The sequence below is a fragment of the Eretmochelys imbricata genome, chromosome 22, assembly GCF_965152235.1.
Source record: "Eretmochelys imbricata isolate rEreImb1 chromosome 22, rEreImb1.hap1, whole genome shotgun sequence".
Classification (NCBI taxonomy): Eukaryota; Metazoa; Chordata; order Testudines; family Cheloniidae; genus Eretmochelys; species Eretmochelys imbricata.
In genome coordinates, this window is record NC_135593.1 from 17,460,404 (window position 1) to 17,477,815 (window position 17,412).

The 17,412-nt window shown below is 41.7% G+C and overlaps 1 protein-coding gene across 2 annotated transcripts in view; it reads right to left on the minus strand.

The window, feature by feature from the left end:
- ZBTB16 (zinc finger and BTB domain containing 16) overlaps positions 1–16,818 on the minus strand; it is a 168,576-nt gene extending 151,758 nt beyond the window's left edge. For both annotated transcript variants that reach the window (XM_077839885.1, XM_077839884.1), the window contains exon 1: positions 15,572–16,818. In XM_077839885.1, the coding sequence (XP_077696011.1) occupies positions 15,572–16,818 (1,247 nt within the window). The remainder of the gene's footprint in view (positions 1–15,571) is intronic.
- Positions 16,819–17,412: the final 594 nt, after the last annotated feature.

Consider the following 17,412-nt stretch of genomic DNA (forward strand, 5'->3'; position numbering starts at 1 on the left):
CTGGGACAGCCCCTCAGTAGACATCCCCCAAATTCCACCCTCCCCCTTCGCCTTTACAAGTCACTTCTCTGAGGAAGCTTTCAACACCACAGGTCTCAGCAACGCCCCACATCTCAATCACTGGCTTCTGAGTCAGACCTGTCTGCATTAGACTGAGCGCTTCATAGCCAAAAAAGAGACTTTCCATAGCATTCTCTACAGCAATTATTGGACCACGTCAATGACAAGAGCGCCTCTCCCTCCCCACCTATGTTTAGTGGCTTTTCTGGCCATATGCCTATCACTTTACTGGGCTAGTTTTCAGTTCCTCACATTCTTCATTCCTGCCCTACACACACACGCCATGCCTACCCCGCAATACCTGTGAACCATGATGCACACACCAACCCATCCCTACATTAGTTTCCAAGGAGGCTACAGTGGCTTTTACCACTCTAAATAATGCATTTACCAGCCCTAATTAATGCAAGAAAAGGATGATACACATTTCTCAGTTGCTTTAAGTTACATCTGGTTAGACACAGAGAGGAGCAGCCGTTACCTAAAGGGTCAGAGAAGCTAAAAATCAATGTAAGCAACTGCCTCTGAATGCTTTAAATCAGAAACCCCCATTCCAAACTCTCCTGAGAGCGAGAGTAAATAGAGGAGCCCATGCAGCAAGACCTGACTATGTCTCAACACCATTACTATGGGAATCCCAGTCTGACCACACAGACCCATGAATCCTCTCAGCTAACATGCACGGGAGCAAAAACAGAAAGGGGTGGGAGGAAGAGGGGGTGCAGTGAGATCTGCTTTGCATAACAAGCACTTCAAGCAATGGCACGCAAATTTTGTCTAGCTAATAGCTGCGCTGGCAATGAAGAGTACAAGCCACATACAAATTGTGGCCAGACAGCAGCCTCCCACATCTTTAAACTGAGAGTTGTGAGTTCAGCTCAGGCTTATGGGTCATGGCATGCCAAGATGTGAACGGCCCAATTCTCCACTTCGTTACACCAGTTTAAGACTAGAGTTGCTTGAAAGAAACAAATAGTTTTCTTCTTGAAACAAAAGAACAAAAACCACCATTTTAGAAAAATTTTTTGACAATACAAAAACAAATATTTCCTTTTATTTTCATTTTCCCATCCTCTCCCCTGCTCCACCCTGGTTTTTGTTGGCAGGGAAGGGAAAAAAGAGAAAGGGGGAGAACCCCAAACTAAATTGTTTTTAAAATAAAAACAGTGAAAATACTGGACTTTTTCAGTGAAAAAACTGGAAGATTTTCACCAAGATGATGAAAATTTTCATCTTGGTGAAAAAGTCATTTTCCATTGGTGGGGAAATTAAAGTTTTGATGAAAACTATTTAATCCATTTTATTTCATGCCGATGATTTCAATGGAGTTACACCACTGTAACAGAGAAGACAATCAGATTCCAAATGGGCCAGCATTCCCAACGAAGCAGTACCTCACTGCATTTAGACCCATTGCCCATGCTTTGGTCAACCCCGATTTCAAAGCAAAGGGTTTTTTTTTAAAACAAAAAAAAAAAAAAAAAAAAAAAACCAACAACACTGAGTAGAGCTGACTGAATTTTTCTGAGCTGCAAGTTCCACCCAGCACCCAAAAACTAGCCTTTTTTCAAAGCCATTTTTTCACAGAGTTGTCAGCACCATTGAAATTTTTCATTTTTTCCTCATCAAAAGTGTTTCAATAAAAATATGGGGAAAAAATGGGCAAAGATTTAAAAAAAAAACAAAAACAAAAAAACAACAACAAACGGTTCTAAACCCTTCAAAACAAACTACTTCAAACCTTTGTGACAATCCCCGCCCTTTGCCTAGAATACACAGAGCCAGGAACCTCCCTCCTCATCTCTGGACTCAGCATCGTGGCTTCAGTCTGACTGAAGCCAAAAGAGCTTTATGCAACTGTCAAGCGTCATTGGTCAGTACTGACAACAACAACAACAACAAATATACAGCTGGGGTTTGAAATGATTTCTTAAAAAAGGATCTGCGCTAATGCCCATGATGTGTGGTGTTATCATTGTTTCCTACAGCCAACCGCAAGCATGTAGATGCAGAGCGAAGGAGGGCCATGGAAATGCATTTCAGAATAGCGTTCTAGGCAAGTGCAGAGGGGCTGGCTCCTTTGTTGAGGTTAGCAGTTACAAGAGAGCTGGGGAAGGAGGACTGGCAAATAGACAATGAACCGATATTACACAATGCCTCTGCCTTATCTCTCCTACGCAAAGTCAGTTTGTATGTGTTGCGTAGCACACTGCAACCACAGCCCCTACCCAGCAATAGATAAGATATCCACCACTGGTGTTAGCTACCTAACCCAGCTTAGCAGCAGACTCCTGCAGCTCAAGCAAGTCCCCGGCAGCTAACCTGAATTTAAACAATTCAGGAACTCATAAGATAAAAATCACACTAGCCAGTTTGAGTCTCTTCCTTTGCTACTGATAGCAACTATTTCTACTGATCCAGCACAGAGAGCTGAAACGGAGCTGGATCTTGTCCAAGGAAGGGGAATATGGACAGCGGTTTGCAGCAGGAGATCTTTAACCACATCAGAGGCTCATCAGGTCTCCCTCCCCTGTCCCTTTCACACATTGCCATTCATGTGTGAGCCTGAGCAGCAGCTGCTTTAGCAGTTATTAAAAATAAACATGATGGAAGCACAAGGAGTCCTGCAGAGATCAAGATGCCATTGTGCTAGGTGCTGTATGAATAAATAGCAAGAGTCCCCTGCCCAGCGACCTTCTAGGCTAAATAGACAAGGAAATATATTATCCCCATTCAACAGATGGGAAATGGAGGCAAAGAGCAATCAAGTGACATGCCAGAGGTCACACAAGGAACTGATTGCACATCTGGGTACTGAACACAGTTTTCAGGAGCTCTAACTCAGTTCCTTCTACTCCAGGATGACAGTGAAGGCACTGACAGTAACCCCCTCTGCCAAGCAGCATTATTGCTCAGGAGTTTGGTGGCAACAACAGACACCAATTCACCAGCAACCCAAGTGAGTACTCCGGTCCGCATTTTGCAACCCAGGTGGCTCTCTGAGGTAGCTGGAGTGTCTAATTTAGGGTGGCACTCAACATGCACAAACATTTTCCTTCTTGACAAGAGGAAATTCTAGCACTCATAACAGTTGTGTATTAGTTTCTATTCAATCAAAAAACAGGTCTCTTCTAGATACAATGAGTGTTAGAGCCCATCAGCAATAAAAACCTGATGCTCAACACCTTTGCTTTCACTCTGCAGTTTCAGGAAGAGGATGCTTACAGGTAACAATCTGGGATTCCCAGGTGCCACACTTCCCCACACTCAGGACTGAATCTAGAACGTGGTGCCCAAAGAAACCAACCAGAAGTCTTAGCCCTGTAAAATGAGAGTCCAACACATGTAGTAAGAGATCTGCAAACTGATTTGCCAACCTGAAAAACTGGTGCATGTATTTCCAAGAAGAGTGACTTACGAAAAATGCACAATTTGTGCTGTGGTTAAATCTAATTGCTCTGATACTTATAGTTCACAGGCTTGGCTTGGCTGCTCCCAAATTAGCAAAACCTGGCCTTAAATACCATATAAAAAACACATAGTAAGCACTTTGAAATCACTGATATAAATAAAAGCAATGAGAATGACTCATGCTTCCTCCTTAACACTCCTCACCATGCATTATTTATAGTAAACCCTATTAGAAAAGAGGGAGGGAAAGAAGGAACAGTGTGCAGAATATGGGCTATTGCAAATACAGGTGCCCAAAAGCTCTGATGATGCTTGCTGGCATAAGCATAAGAAATAAACTGCATTCTAACAGTAGGAGTGGTTCTGGGGACAACGTACACAATTTGGAATTAAAATTCAAAGGATACTAATCCAGTTACACAATGTACATTTGAGAGCGTGAAGTCTGTGTGTACAATACCTTTAAGAGTGAAATCCAGATATTTTTGTAGTTATTTTAAAACCTAGAGTGTAAAATCCTGGCCCTACTGAAGTCAATGGCAAAATTCCCATGGACTGCAGTTGGGCCAGAATTGCATATTTTCATTCTCTGCCTAACAAATTTTTAAGCTAACTATGCCTAACAGTACCCTAAAACCTGGATGCAAAACACACATATTGTTCGTATAGATCTCTCTGCAACTGAGTTAAGCATAAAAGAAAAAAGTTGTGCAAGTTGCCCTACAGAACTAAGACTCTGAGCACAGAAGCCTTTTAACCCAGATTACACAGGTTACCAGGCCTAATGCAGTGTATATAATGTCACACACACACTCTCACCTGTGCTGCTATTTGCTGTCTCCAGCATGTCTCAAGGAGTGGACTTTGTGGCATTTCACATTTGCTTCATAGTAAAATAAAGGCTCAGGGAGATACCACTGTTCTTTAAATAGCACTCTCAAAGGTCTGCAAACATGAGGGCACAGCTATCAAGGGCTCATTCCTATACAAACTCTGGTACCTAACTTTAGCAGTTTATTTGTGCTCTTTCAGACCTTCTTACTGGGCAAGTAATGGAAATAGTTTGGTGCTTTTCCCCCTGCCCCACACTCATTCAATTTCTGACTCCTTTATAGGTCAAACAAGCAGGAGTTCTGCTGATCACCCCTTTGTGTTTTATGAAGTCATATAGATATTTACAGTTGCAAATTTCAATTTTTTTTTTTATTGAAGACAATTATATGCAAGCCACCCAAAAAATACACAAGAAACAAAACAAACCTTTCTACCTCACCAGTCCTTTCTTATCACTACTGGCAAAAAAGCCAATATAAAACTTTGCCAACTGTGGAAGTTAATACAAGGCTTAGCAGGAAAAAAATAGTTAAAACTGTTATTTTATTACAACCATTGTTTAACAAGGTACCTGCTTTCTGCGATCAGGTGCTTTGTACATCTTTGTATCAATCTTAAATAGCTTATCCTCCCCGCCTACCTCCGCCTCTTCCCCAGCAGTTTATCTTTGTATATTGGAGAAACTGGTGTTTAGCTATATACGAGGAACAGATTACTTGATAAACAGACCACAGGGTTATCAGTTGAACTGATATACACAGATAAACAGCAAATCTCCTATGCTAACATAGGTATGAATGCAATGCATCTTATATTTACCCTCAATAGTTATATTTAGGCCAAACTTGCATTTTATCACTGGTTTTAAACTGAAATATTTTTCAGAAGTATACATTTCACACACATGGGTTAAACAAATGTGCCAAAACCCAACTACATTAAAAGGGGCAATAAAAACTGAATTAAAATAGTGGGACATAAATTATGGTTGAGTAACTTAAAAAAAATAAAGTTAGTTAACACGACAGCGAAAATTACATAGATTACACCACACTCCATCCACAATACGAAGGCTGGACCCAAAAGACAAGACAGTGAGCTTGAGTCTACAACACTTGCTCACATAAACAGTTCTATTGAAGCCCATATTGTTTGATTCCTAGCCAGTACTCAGATACCATGATAATGGGTACCTTAAAAATGCCCTAAGAGATAACTACTGTCCAGTCTGGATAAAGATTTTGAATGTTCCATAATTATTCTTAGCATAAAAGAACAGACTCCACTATTGAACTGAAACTGTTTCATATATGAAGGTAAATGTAGAAGTTAAAAAGTATCAAACATTTGCACAGAAGTATCCTGTACCTGTGATGATCATTTGTATTTTTACCCATGCTAACATACTTTGTCTCCGCCTGTGTGCGTGCACCCATATTTATATACACACAGACACACACCCCTTTGTATATGTTGTTTCAGTTAGTTTTACAACTATTTTACTTGTTGTCTGACTTTTACTTGAGTTTATTATTTTACAACAGTTAACCTTTTCACAAATAAAAACAAAAACTTCTGACAAGAAAACAAATCTTTGTTTTGTATTTAATCATCTAACTAAACTCAGACAGTTAAAAAGGAATCACTGGATCCAAAATTATTGCCTTAGTTAAAAGGCCTAGGGTGGATTGTTTTTTTCTCTAAAACAGAAACTTTTTAGTCAATTATAAAAAATACCATGCACAGTCAACAATTTTGTCTGTATTTATTAAAAGTAAGTAACAAAAACAGTAGCTTTTTGCTAAAATACAATTGCAATGTTTTGTCAGCACTCTTGTGTGCAAGTTCCTTATTACTCGGCTATGTGGTTTATTCAAACTATGCTGTACCTACCTGGAAAGAGTTTTAAAGCTTTTTTTTTTTTTTTTTTTTTTTTTTTTTTAAATTAAAGGTGCCCACAAGGCCCTGGAGAACAGGTTAGTGAGGGAAAGGTTCAGATAATTTACTCTAGCTCTCCCTAGTCCCAGCGTTCTAATTCCTAGTTTTATTTCTCCTGCACAGCAGCCACATTTGCATTGCTTCAAAAATGTAAGTTTGTCTGATAAGGATTTTTTTTTAAAAAAATGACCCTACACAGCTTCAAACTATTGCAGTGATGACTGCAAACCAAGTTGTTCAGTCTTATAATCAATGTGCATACACACTAGTAGGGCCTTTTGTGCTTTATTAGTAGAGAAAGACAAATGTTGGAAGAGTTGGAACAGGCATTCAAAGCCAACCTTAGATCTTTTGACGGTGACTTGCATACTAAGGTGAGGGAGTGACCAATGCCAAACGAAGAATTAAACCTACCATAAAGCACTTAGCTGCCTAACACCAGACCAGGGGAAAAAATTGTAAGAAGAATGACACAATCCAGGACTACCCAGAATGAAAGAATGAATGGAATAGGCTAATTTACACAGGAAGTGAGCACTTACCAGACCCTTCATCCTAACACACAAAACCCTCTGCCATATCTGGAAGCAATTACATCCAGTTAACATGATCTGCCTGCCACTAAAATTAACTGCAAAACAGAAATATTTTTCACTTTTGCAACAGGAGATGCCATGGCCCCGTGTTTGGCTGCCGGGAAATATTTAGTAATTACTCATTTAAAGTCTCTCTTGAAGCTGTCAAGGGTGGGGGGGGTAAAATTGTTGCTAATTATGAACTAAAAGGAAAATGCAGATCACTTTACTATAGACAAGGAACACATTATACACACACACACACAGTGAACAGTGTAACCAATTGAGTCTGTATCAAACAGACGCAGATAAGGTTGCTGATATACTTGGTCAAAAGTTTAAGGCTGCCAAAGTTATTGTAGGGCATTCTGCCACATTTCCAAGCAAGGAGGAAAAACACATTTATGTTAATATCACTCACAAAATACCACAATTTCTGCAGCCCGTTTTTCCATACAATCAATGAGTTTTCTTTCACTAAATATTAGTTTACTGTTCAAGTTAAGAGCTATAAATATGCAGTAAATCTTACTGACCTTTCCTAAAGGCAATGAAACAAGAGCAGTTTGGAAAACAAAACCCCTTCCTAACTGAATGATATTTGGTTTAAAACTCAAGGCTCCAATTCTGAAGTCAGCAGAGCTCTGCAGAGACACAGGGATTGCCCAGATGGAGCAGATGACAGGGATCATGAGCAAGCAAGCAAACAATTTTGGAAAGGTGAAAGTGCTGTCTAGGCACTTATAACATCCTCATCACCGTACTCATTCATTAATGTGGAGTCATCTTTGTTGTACCCTCAGACTTTGGCTTAAACAAGGTAAAAAAAATTAGTAAGAGCATAGCAAAAAAAAACCCACCAAAAATTATTTTCCCAATCAAAATATTGTATTTACTGTACTGAGACACTTTAGTCTCTAAATAGCACTGTTACAATAATTAGTCTCTAAGAACCTTTTGTTCAGAAAAAAATTCACTACTTTTCTGGCAGCATTACATAGGTTATATTCCCCCCGCAAGCATATCTGCATCTTAAACTATAAGGGGATTTGAAAATTTCACAAGGAAAGAACAGTGGTATTTCTCTGGGAAACTACAAAAAACTCCTACCAGGAATAGGGGAAATATTGCTGTTCCCGGCAGGATGAATTTTAGATTTCTGCTTTCAAGAGGTATCCATCCCCCACACCACTAAAGAAAGCAGAGAGCGATGCCTGATTGATTGAACAAAATAGTACACTTAAAAAGAACTCTTCCCTCTTCACGCTATGTTCTCTGTATGGAAATGGTTAAGTCCCCCCCACTGAATAAATCAAAAGTTCAAGGCTGCAACATACCACAATGTATTCCCTCTTTACATATGACAAGAACCAGAGAAAGCCTGAAATCCCAAGCATCCTGAGCGGGGTCTCCGCTGGCGCTCACAGGTTACATGATCAGGGTCAGAGCTGTGGACCTTAACTGCAACATTCATTTCCTGAACAGGGCAAGTTCTCTTACCCATAAAGCTAATAAGAACTTCCTCGCATGGCAAGCTCAAACTGACAGAGCTACTTGTCAGTGACCACGCAGTAGGAGAATGCTGGTTTCTATTAACATGTTATGATGCCAGGTGCCACTAATAAGGTCCATCAGCAAGGAACAAGAGCCTGCTAAGTTGTCTTTCAAACTCTGGAAATAATCAGTGTCCGAGTTTGGGAGGTTTTTTTGGTGGGGGGAGGAAGGGGAATTGTTTTGATTCAGACTACAGCAAAGCTTACCGACACATATTGCTGACTGCTTAAAATTAAAAAATTACACAAACAAAAAAACCACAACTACTGTATCAGGCTACCAAAATTAACACTAATAACATCTCACAAAGCACTTGGGATCTGATTTATCACATTTATTATTTTAATGGTATACTGCATCTGTTTCTCGCTGTGACATGTTGCACGGTGCCAGTGGGTCTAATGGCATTAATATTACAATAGTCAGCTAATCCACTCAAAAGATAAATGGAGGTGAGTCTGGCAAAGAAAGAGCCAAAAAGCAGCTATACTTCCCTATCCAGCTGCTTAAGATACACTACAGTCTTACTGTCACAGCTCCATATTAAGAAAAAAATCAACAAGTTTAGTGGCATTAAAATTGCCAGGCATTAAAAACTGCATATATTCTTAGCCAGCTTTGTGGTTTTCCCCCTTACAAAAGCATTTTAGAGTATTAGTAATTATTGTACTGTGGTGGCACCCAGGAACGCCTGTCATGCACTAGCGTCCCATGGGGCTGGGTGCTGTACAAACACAGACCAGACAGACAGTCCTTGCCCCAAAGAGCTTCCAATCTAACAATTTCATCATTAAACACATTGGGGTGAGTCTGTCCCCGCCATGAGTTCTACAGAAAATCAATGAGTTCTGCAGAAGGTATGTTGGGCTGCTGCATATCATTAGAAATACAGATTCACTGACTATTTATATATGAACTATCCCAAAGCTTCTCTAAAATGTACACTAAGGTCACTTCACTCCAAAGGACTTCCCACAAAATTCACAAAAAGTATCGGTAGAAACTGCACCCCAAAATGTGCTTTGGCAAAGGGAACATGCATATAAAAAGAAATAGGTCGTGCGCTGTAGCTACATCTCCTGCACCATATTCTGGGATGCCAGAATGGACTTGGGATTCTACGCTACAACTGGACATAGATCACAGATGAGGATGAGGTGACCAGTCAATTGCCCTGGCACGTTCCCAACTTTCACTGATGGTACCACCGAGCAGTTGCTATTCAGTAAATGGTTTGAAGGGGCATCAGGCCTTAAGTGGCTCAAGTCAGGTATCCAAAGCCAGTGAACAATTTTGAAAATTTGGTCTTAAGCATCTTACGCTGGGAACAGAACTCATGAATCCAGACTCTGCAGCAGTCTGTTCAAACGACTAAGCAACTCTGCCTCAATCATGTAACCATTAATTTATATAGTTGGTGTAAAAGATGGCATGGATAGCCATTCTATCCTTGCTTGTTAAAGAGAACGGCCTTTCATCCAAGGATCAACACGTTACATAATGCGGTGCATAGAATACAGCCAAACTGTATATTAAAGTAGCTCTCAAGATCCCAATCAGGATCAAGGCGCTGTTTCTTCGGGCACCGAATAAATAAGCCCTGACCCTCTAAATACTTACACCAGAGTAGTCCCACTGAACCCAATGCAACTACTGATGGGTAAAAGAGTTAAGCACGTGCTTAAGTGTTTGCAAAATTGGGGACAGAGAGAGAAACAGTCCCTGACTGAAAAGCATACAAACCAAAAATAACATACGACAGGTGGAAGAGAATACCTTACAAGTAATTAAGTTTGTGAATCTTATCCTGCACCTGTAGTTTGTTCCACTGTTTAAAAAAATCCAATTTTAAATAAAATTAAAAGCCACCATAAGTATCAGAAAGTTTAAATATTTTGACTTCATGATAGAAACAAACTGTGCAAGTTCAATTTAGTATAATAGCGATTTTCAAAGTTCATGCGTGGTTTTTCAAATACAAAAAGGTTGTTGAAATATAGCTTTTTTCCCCTTCAATTAGAAGCTGCAATCAATACCAACATTAGATTAAGTTTGAACTTCACTGGACCTAGAATGAAATCTTTTATTTAAAAAAAAAGAATAAAGGTGCAAACTCAATACACAATTAGTCAGAATCATAAGCTCAGTAAAGAAAATATGGATTTTAAAACAGTTTAGATGTTCCGGACAAAAATTCAGCTGGGACTCCAAACCTTGAACAGATCATTGTGATGGTTCTGCTTCCAAAAGGTCATAATTAACTGTTCCTTATTAATAAATTGTGTTACAAAATGGCATCATTGGATGACAACTCCATCAAGAAAGGAGAGATGGTTGGGTCACTAAGCCACTAGATAGGAATTAAATCCAGATCTCCTGGGTCCCACAGTATGTTGGACTCTCTGCATAACCTGAGACAAGTCACAACCTCAGTTTCCTTTGGGTAAAAATAGAACTAACAATATTTCCTTTCTCCTACCCTCTCTCTGATGTGTTTAGACTGTAAGCTTTTCAGCATGGGGACCATCCCTTATTAGATGTTTGGATCTAGGGGCCTCGAAACACTATCATAGTACAAATACATAGTGACTAGCCAAAAGGAATGATATTTATTACCCACATTATCCACTTGCACATCCTTATACTAATGAAAAATGGTAGGAAACACACAACCGAGAGGGAAAAAAATAAAGCTATGTCAGCTGAACACTACCGATTGTGGGGACCTATTGGTTCCTTAATGTGCTCTTGATAATACTACGGTAAACCGGTGGCATTTCTACTGTGGTTTTGACACAAACTATGGTCTACTGCAGGCACCTGCATCCTTCAAAAATAAATATATAAAATAAATAGCTCTACCCACACAGACGTTACTGTTTCCAAATGTAATTGTCCCAGCCTTGCATATTCAATTGCTTCCTTGACCGCCTTAAAGACCATCGGTCTTGGTTCACAAACACAGCATGGGCAAGTGGAAATATTCACTAACCAAGTCAGCGCAGAAGACCCCTCTATGTTTAAGCTGAGGCTCTGTGTACCCAGTCTCCAGAAAGGGTGGGAAGAAACAAAAGAAGCCATTGACATTTAGTTGTAGCTTACATCTGGGCTAAAAATGAACCTGCTGGCACCTCACAAAGATCACTTCAAGTTTAAAACACAAAAAAACCCACACAACTGCTGCTAATGAGCTTGGTGACTAAACAGCCATACCGCAGCGACTTCAGCATGGCCAAGCCTCTGCTCTCTCTGAAGCAGATAGCTTCAAGCAACTCAAGAACCTCACATTTTCTACAACGAACGATAGGGTAGAGCACAATCAAGAGTTTGGACAGAGACATCCATGGCACGTTAATGTAGTTTATTCAGACAAATTCTTCACACCTCCACTCCGGGCCTGATCCAAAGCCCACCAATCTCCCTGGGAGTCTTACCAGGCCCTAAAAAAACCTGCGGCCTGTAATTTTCCACTGGGGCAGCTCCAGTCAGTAATAGAGTAATCAGAACTCATGCATGCCATCTAAACCTACTCTAGAGTTAGACAAAATAGGGGTAAGAGACACCTGTGCCCTGTCTGTGCTGTAACTTCCATTATTGCTACCTCGGATAGAGCGGCCGCAGTGGAGCATTACAGGTCCCAATATTCCGAGTATAAAACACTGCTCATAGCTTCATAAATACAGTAGGACTTCAGCAATACAGATTTAAAATAGCATATTCTCCCCATTTTGTAGAAAAATGTAACCGCAAAGGCTTGTAGTAAATACTCATGTTATTAAGGCCTTCTCTATAAAAGAGAAGCACCAATTTAAAGGGATGGTTTTTAACCCAGGCCCCAACCCTCTAAACAATCTTATAAAGGCTCAGACTGGTCATCCTAGAAAAGACAGAACTGAAGGGGGATACGATGGAGATCTATAAAATCATTACTGGTGTGGAGAAAGTGAAGCGGGAAGTGATACAGCCCCTTCACATAACACAAGAACTAGGCATCACCCAATGAAATTAATAGGCTGCGTGTTTAAAACGAACAAACAAAGGGAAGTCCTTCTTTATACAACCGCAGTCAGCCTGTCGCACTTGTTGCCGGGGACGATGTGAAGGCTGAAAGCATAACTGGGTTCAAAAAACAATTTGCTAAATTCATGGAGCACAAGCCCATCAACAGCTATTAGCCAAGATGGTCAGGGATGTATCCCCGAGCTCTCGGTGTCCCTAAGACTCCAACTGCCAGAAGCTAAAAGACAGGAAGACAGAGGATGGATCCCTCAATTGCCTGGTTCTGTTCATTCCCACTGAACCATCTGACACACTGGCCACTGTTGGAAGACAAGGTACTGGGCTAGATGGACCATTGGGTCTGACCCAGTATGGTCATTCTTACAAGTTTAAAAATTGGCTTACATGGATTTAGCTTGTATTGGTAAATTTACTGACAAGCTAAACATACACAAACCAGGTTTGAATCAAATTAAGAGTGTCCACGCAGGGTTTGGTATTGGTTAAACTCAATCTTTTTAAAAACTACACTTAGTTAAACTAGTGCAAAAATTGTGAATAGGTCAGAACTACGACCTTATTACAGTACAAAAGCTATTGAAGTGCATTACAAGTATCAAATCATTTAAACTAGAACGACAATTGCAGCTACAGAAACAAGTACATCTCATGATGCAGAAACCTGGTTTTAAATGTTTGTCCTCTCATTCAAAACATTTAGTCATTCACAATGAGTCTCCTAATCATGGGTATGAATTAGGAAGGTTCTAACCTTACAATGAGACTCAGCAACGGTGGAAGATTATTGATCAGCAATGGGAACTCTAGAGCAGATTCAGCATTGAAGTTCTCAATTTAATCTCTGCCAAGCTGACCTCTCAGAGAGTTTCTAAAATAGTTTCTGTGGTACGTGCAGGAGCATCAATTGTTATTCTTTGTACTTTAGAAAGGAGAAAGGAAGACATTTAAGAACATGGCAGATAGCCATGTTCAAATTCTCTCCAGCCATGCACTGCAGCTGCTTTTCAATGACATTTAGCCTGCATCGCTTTATAGTAAGCACATCAGCCCAGATCCTCAACTGGTGTAAGTCAGTATAGCTCTAGATCCAATTTACATCAGCTCAGGCCCTGGCCCATTGTGTCTATTTAAAAAAAAAATTACACAATCTCCAATGAATTATATCCATGCTCTAGAATGACAATGCTGGAAGTTGCTGTTTACATATCATCAGAGTAAACAAAAAAGAAATCTGTTTTGCCAATGGGGATTGCTAGCATGCTGCTATCACCTATTTGTTTAAATAGAGCTGGCATCACAATGCACACACACACAGTCAAACTGCACTAAGACGCCATCTGAAGAGTCTGACAAACCCATGTGAGGGTGAAAATCCCAAAGTTAAGGCTGCCAGGCTGTACTTAAAATGTAACAAGTTGAACAGGCAATTGATGTTCCAAGGCCCTTCGTGAGCTACAGATAATCCTTGATCATTTATGGATGGCACAACAAGACAAACAGCCAGAGCCTCGTGTATATATTATGTACATTAAAACTAATTAAACTTGTTGGTCTGTTCAAATACTGAAAGATGCTCAGTCTGAATACTTCAGAGAGACTCCTAGGAATTCTAGCGTCATCCATGATTTGAATTCTACTAACAGAGGATTGGACTGTCATGTACTTTTGTCACCCCCACGGAACAGAGGGGCTGCAACATGGCTTACACACACATACACACACCATGAAGTGCTGACACGTCGGTAGAACCAGTGCAAATGTCTGCACAAGGATCAAGCAGCCCTTCACAAGGCTGTTCAGTCAGTTCCTACCCCTGCGATATTAGCACATCCAAATGCAGGAACAAGTTAAGAGTTCCTGCTCTTACAGCTTAAGACCGGAAAATCTGAGCCCTGACCCCACAAGCTGATGCTCACCGGCAGACCCTTACACCCACAATGAGCCCTACCAACCAACAGGGCTCTGTGCAAGCACAGAGGTCCATCTGTGCAGAGCTGCCTGCATGACTGGCTCCGACAGACCCACTAAAGGCTAGATTCTGATCTCTTTCACAATATGCATAAACCTAGAGAAACACCACTGACAGTGTAAAAAACCAACGAGGAGTCTGGTGACGCCTTAAAGACGAACAGATTTATTTAGGCATAAGCTTTCGGGGGTTAAAACCCCACTTCTTCAGATACCCACGAAATCCTATGCCTAAATAAATCTGTTGGGCTTTAAGGTGCCACCGGACTCCTCGTTGTTTTTGTGGATACAGACTAACACGGCGACCCCCCTGATACTTGGCACTGACAGTGTAGTTACTCTGGACATTCTCTAGCTTCAAACTCTGATCACTAGGACACCAAAGTCATCATCTGACACTGGTCTGAGAAGCAAGAAGGTAAGTATTTCATATGCAGTTACTTAATGGGTGAGTGGAATCATGAGATTGTTAATTTTACACTCTATATCAATCCAGAAGACAGAGAGAAAAATCCCAAAGTCTCTGGAGCAGAATGTGAGAATCCAACATGCCTCATTCCAATGTTATAAAAAAAACAATTACAGCACATGCATAGCCCTGGCATCTGAATGCATGTTAGGACATGGGGCAAGAAAAGGACAGGCTATTGTCTGAGTTGAGTGCCAGCCCTCTTTTCAACCCAAAGAAGGAAGCGCACGTCGTATGGAACTGGTAATATAATATAGAATTTTTCATATCTGGGTTGTGGGCTCAAATCTGGCCAGGTAGTGACCGTAACTCATTGTCTTGGCGAAGTAAGTTGGTGAGACTCAGAGCGGTTCTCAACAGACAAGGGGCCCCATCACAATCCTCTCCCCGGGCGTTCCCTTATTTAGTTTGCAGCTTGTTAATGCTTTACCCCGTTGAGAATGCAGTAAATTCACACATGTGCAAAGGGCCAGCAAGAGGCCTACACACCACTAAGGTCCCACTTCTTGATGTCTTAAGCAGGAACTGAAGAGTGATACACAGGCTTCACGCAAGCCCTATGCACAGGGGTGAATTACCCGCAGATGGAATTCATTTTCCTCTACTGAGGTCAAACCAGCCAGCACTAAATTCAACTGAAGAAAAAACAAAAAATACAAAACAAGCTGATTGTGACACGAACCATCAAATGTCAGAAGAGACTTGCTGCCACGTCAAGACTAAACAAGTGCAGAGGACTTACCTGTGTTGTTCCACCGTCTCGTTGTCCGGCAGTTCTGCTCCACAAACACTGCACTGTTCACTAATGGCTCGGTTTTCAGTTTTCATGCCAGCTGCCAATTCACCCAGCTTACTGAACAGCTCCCTTTGAATAAAGCCTTGAGGCAGAAGCCCCCCATAAGCGCTGAAGTCCATAGACACAGCAAGAGCTGGCTGCATGTGAAGAGCTGGCGTCATGGAGGATGGCATGCTGAGCATCGAGTCAGTTTTGTGATTTGGTAGCACTGAATATATACTCAGGTGTTTCTCACTTTGAGAAATCGAGTGCTCCGGCCCGACTGGCACTCCTTGGCCCAACTCGAGGGGCTGCTCTGCATTCTCATCCCGGGCATAATGAAGTTCACGGGCACTTGTGATAACACTGCTACGCGTGGGAGTACCGGGGCCTTCCTTGCTTTTGTCATCAGACTTGTCCCCTCCAGAAGTGCTGGACTCGGCCGTCCTTGGGCTTTCATGGCTAGAAGCCTCCTCCACTTGCATCACCTCTGTTTTCACTTCAGAGAGGCTGTGGTGATGGCTGCTCGTGGAGTGCAAGTCCTCGGAGGCGTTCTGCTGCAGAGCTCCTTGCAATAATGACTGCCCAATGGTCATCAAACTATCCACAGCAGCCTTTGTGGGGCTCATCGCGGAGAGTCCAAATGAAGTGGAGACAGATGGGCTCTGCTCCACCATTGCCCCCGTTAAACTCTGACTGGCCATGCTGGCATAACTGCTCTCTTCACCGGAATGCTTGGAGATAAATAGGTTTTTGATGTACCTAGATTTCCTATCCTCCTCCTCTTCAGTGCCACCATCCGTCATGTTGACTTCTGTATCATTCTCATCAGAAGCCTGAATGGTCTCCAAGATCTTCAGACACTGTTCTTCCAGATATTCTATTTCTAGGATCTCGGCTGCGTAAAGAAGATCATCCAAGTCTTCAACTTTAGCCTGGAGGGTGGCCGTGTAAGCATATTCCAGTATCTGCTGAAAAGTCTTTGGTGAAAGAAAGTCCAGGGTATAATGCTGACTGTTGCGGTGGAACAGGATTTCAAACATTTTACTAGTGCAAGCCAACACTGTCCTGTGAGCATGGAACTCCTGATTGTCCACCATGATGACCACATCACACAGAGTCCCTGCAAGGCGCATTTGGTTGGCTTTGTGCAGGAGCCCCGTGGGGTGGCTGGGGTTCTGGAGCTGTATCAGACCCATTTTAGTCAAATCCATAGTGCGCCTGAGATTTAGTCATTAGGGTGTCTTTCTTTGCTCAATCCGGGACTAGCTTTGGGTGCCCGTTGTCTGTGAAAACAAAATAAAGGAAGGGGGAAATAAAGGGGGAAAGAACTTTTAGTTTAGGATTTTGGCAGCAAGTTGCATACAAAGTTTCTACAACTAAGTTTTAGAGCCTGGAAACTGTGGCAGTAAAAGCTCCAAAATCATCACAAACCTACTTCCCTTTACACAGAGGGGACATGCGGAGGGTTGCTGGGTTCCAAGCTGCAGCACTCCTTGGCCTTGCACAGCCCAGCTCGCCTGGTTGATAAATGGAGTCACCCTCCAGGCACCTTTGTGACATGGAGACATTGAAACCTGGGGGAATGGGGAGACCTCTTGTTGTTGGAAGCTGAAGGCGGGGAGGTGTCCAGGCTTCTCCCCCGGCACCCCAAAGAAATCACAGCCACCCTCCTTAAATCTGCAAACCTTGTTTTGGGAGCTACCACCCCCACCGCCTGTCAGACACCCCCCCCCCCCACAACACAGAGTCCTACCCACACCTGGTACCGGGGGGCCGCTCCCCTAAATACAGTCACACGCCTTCCA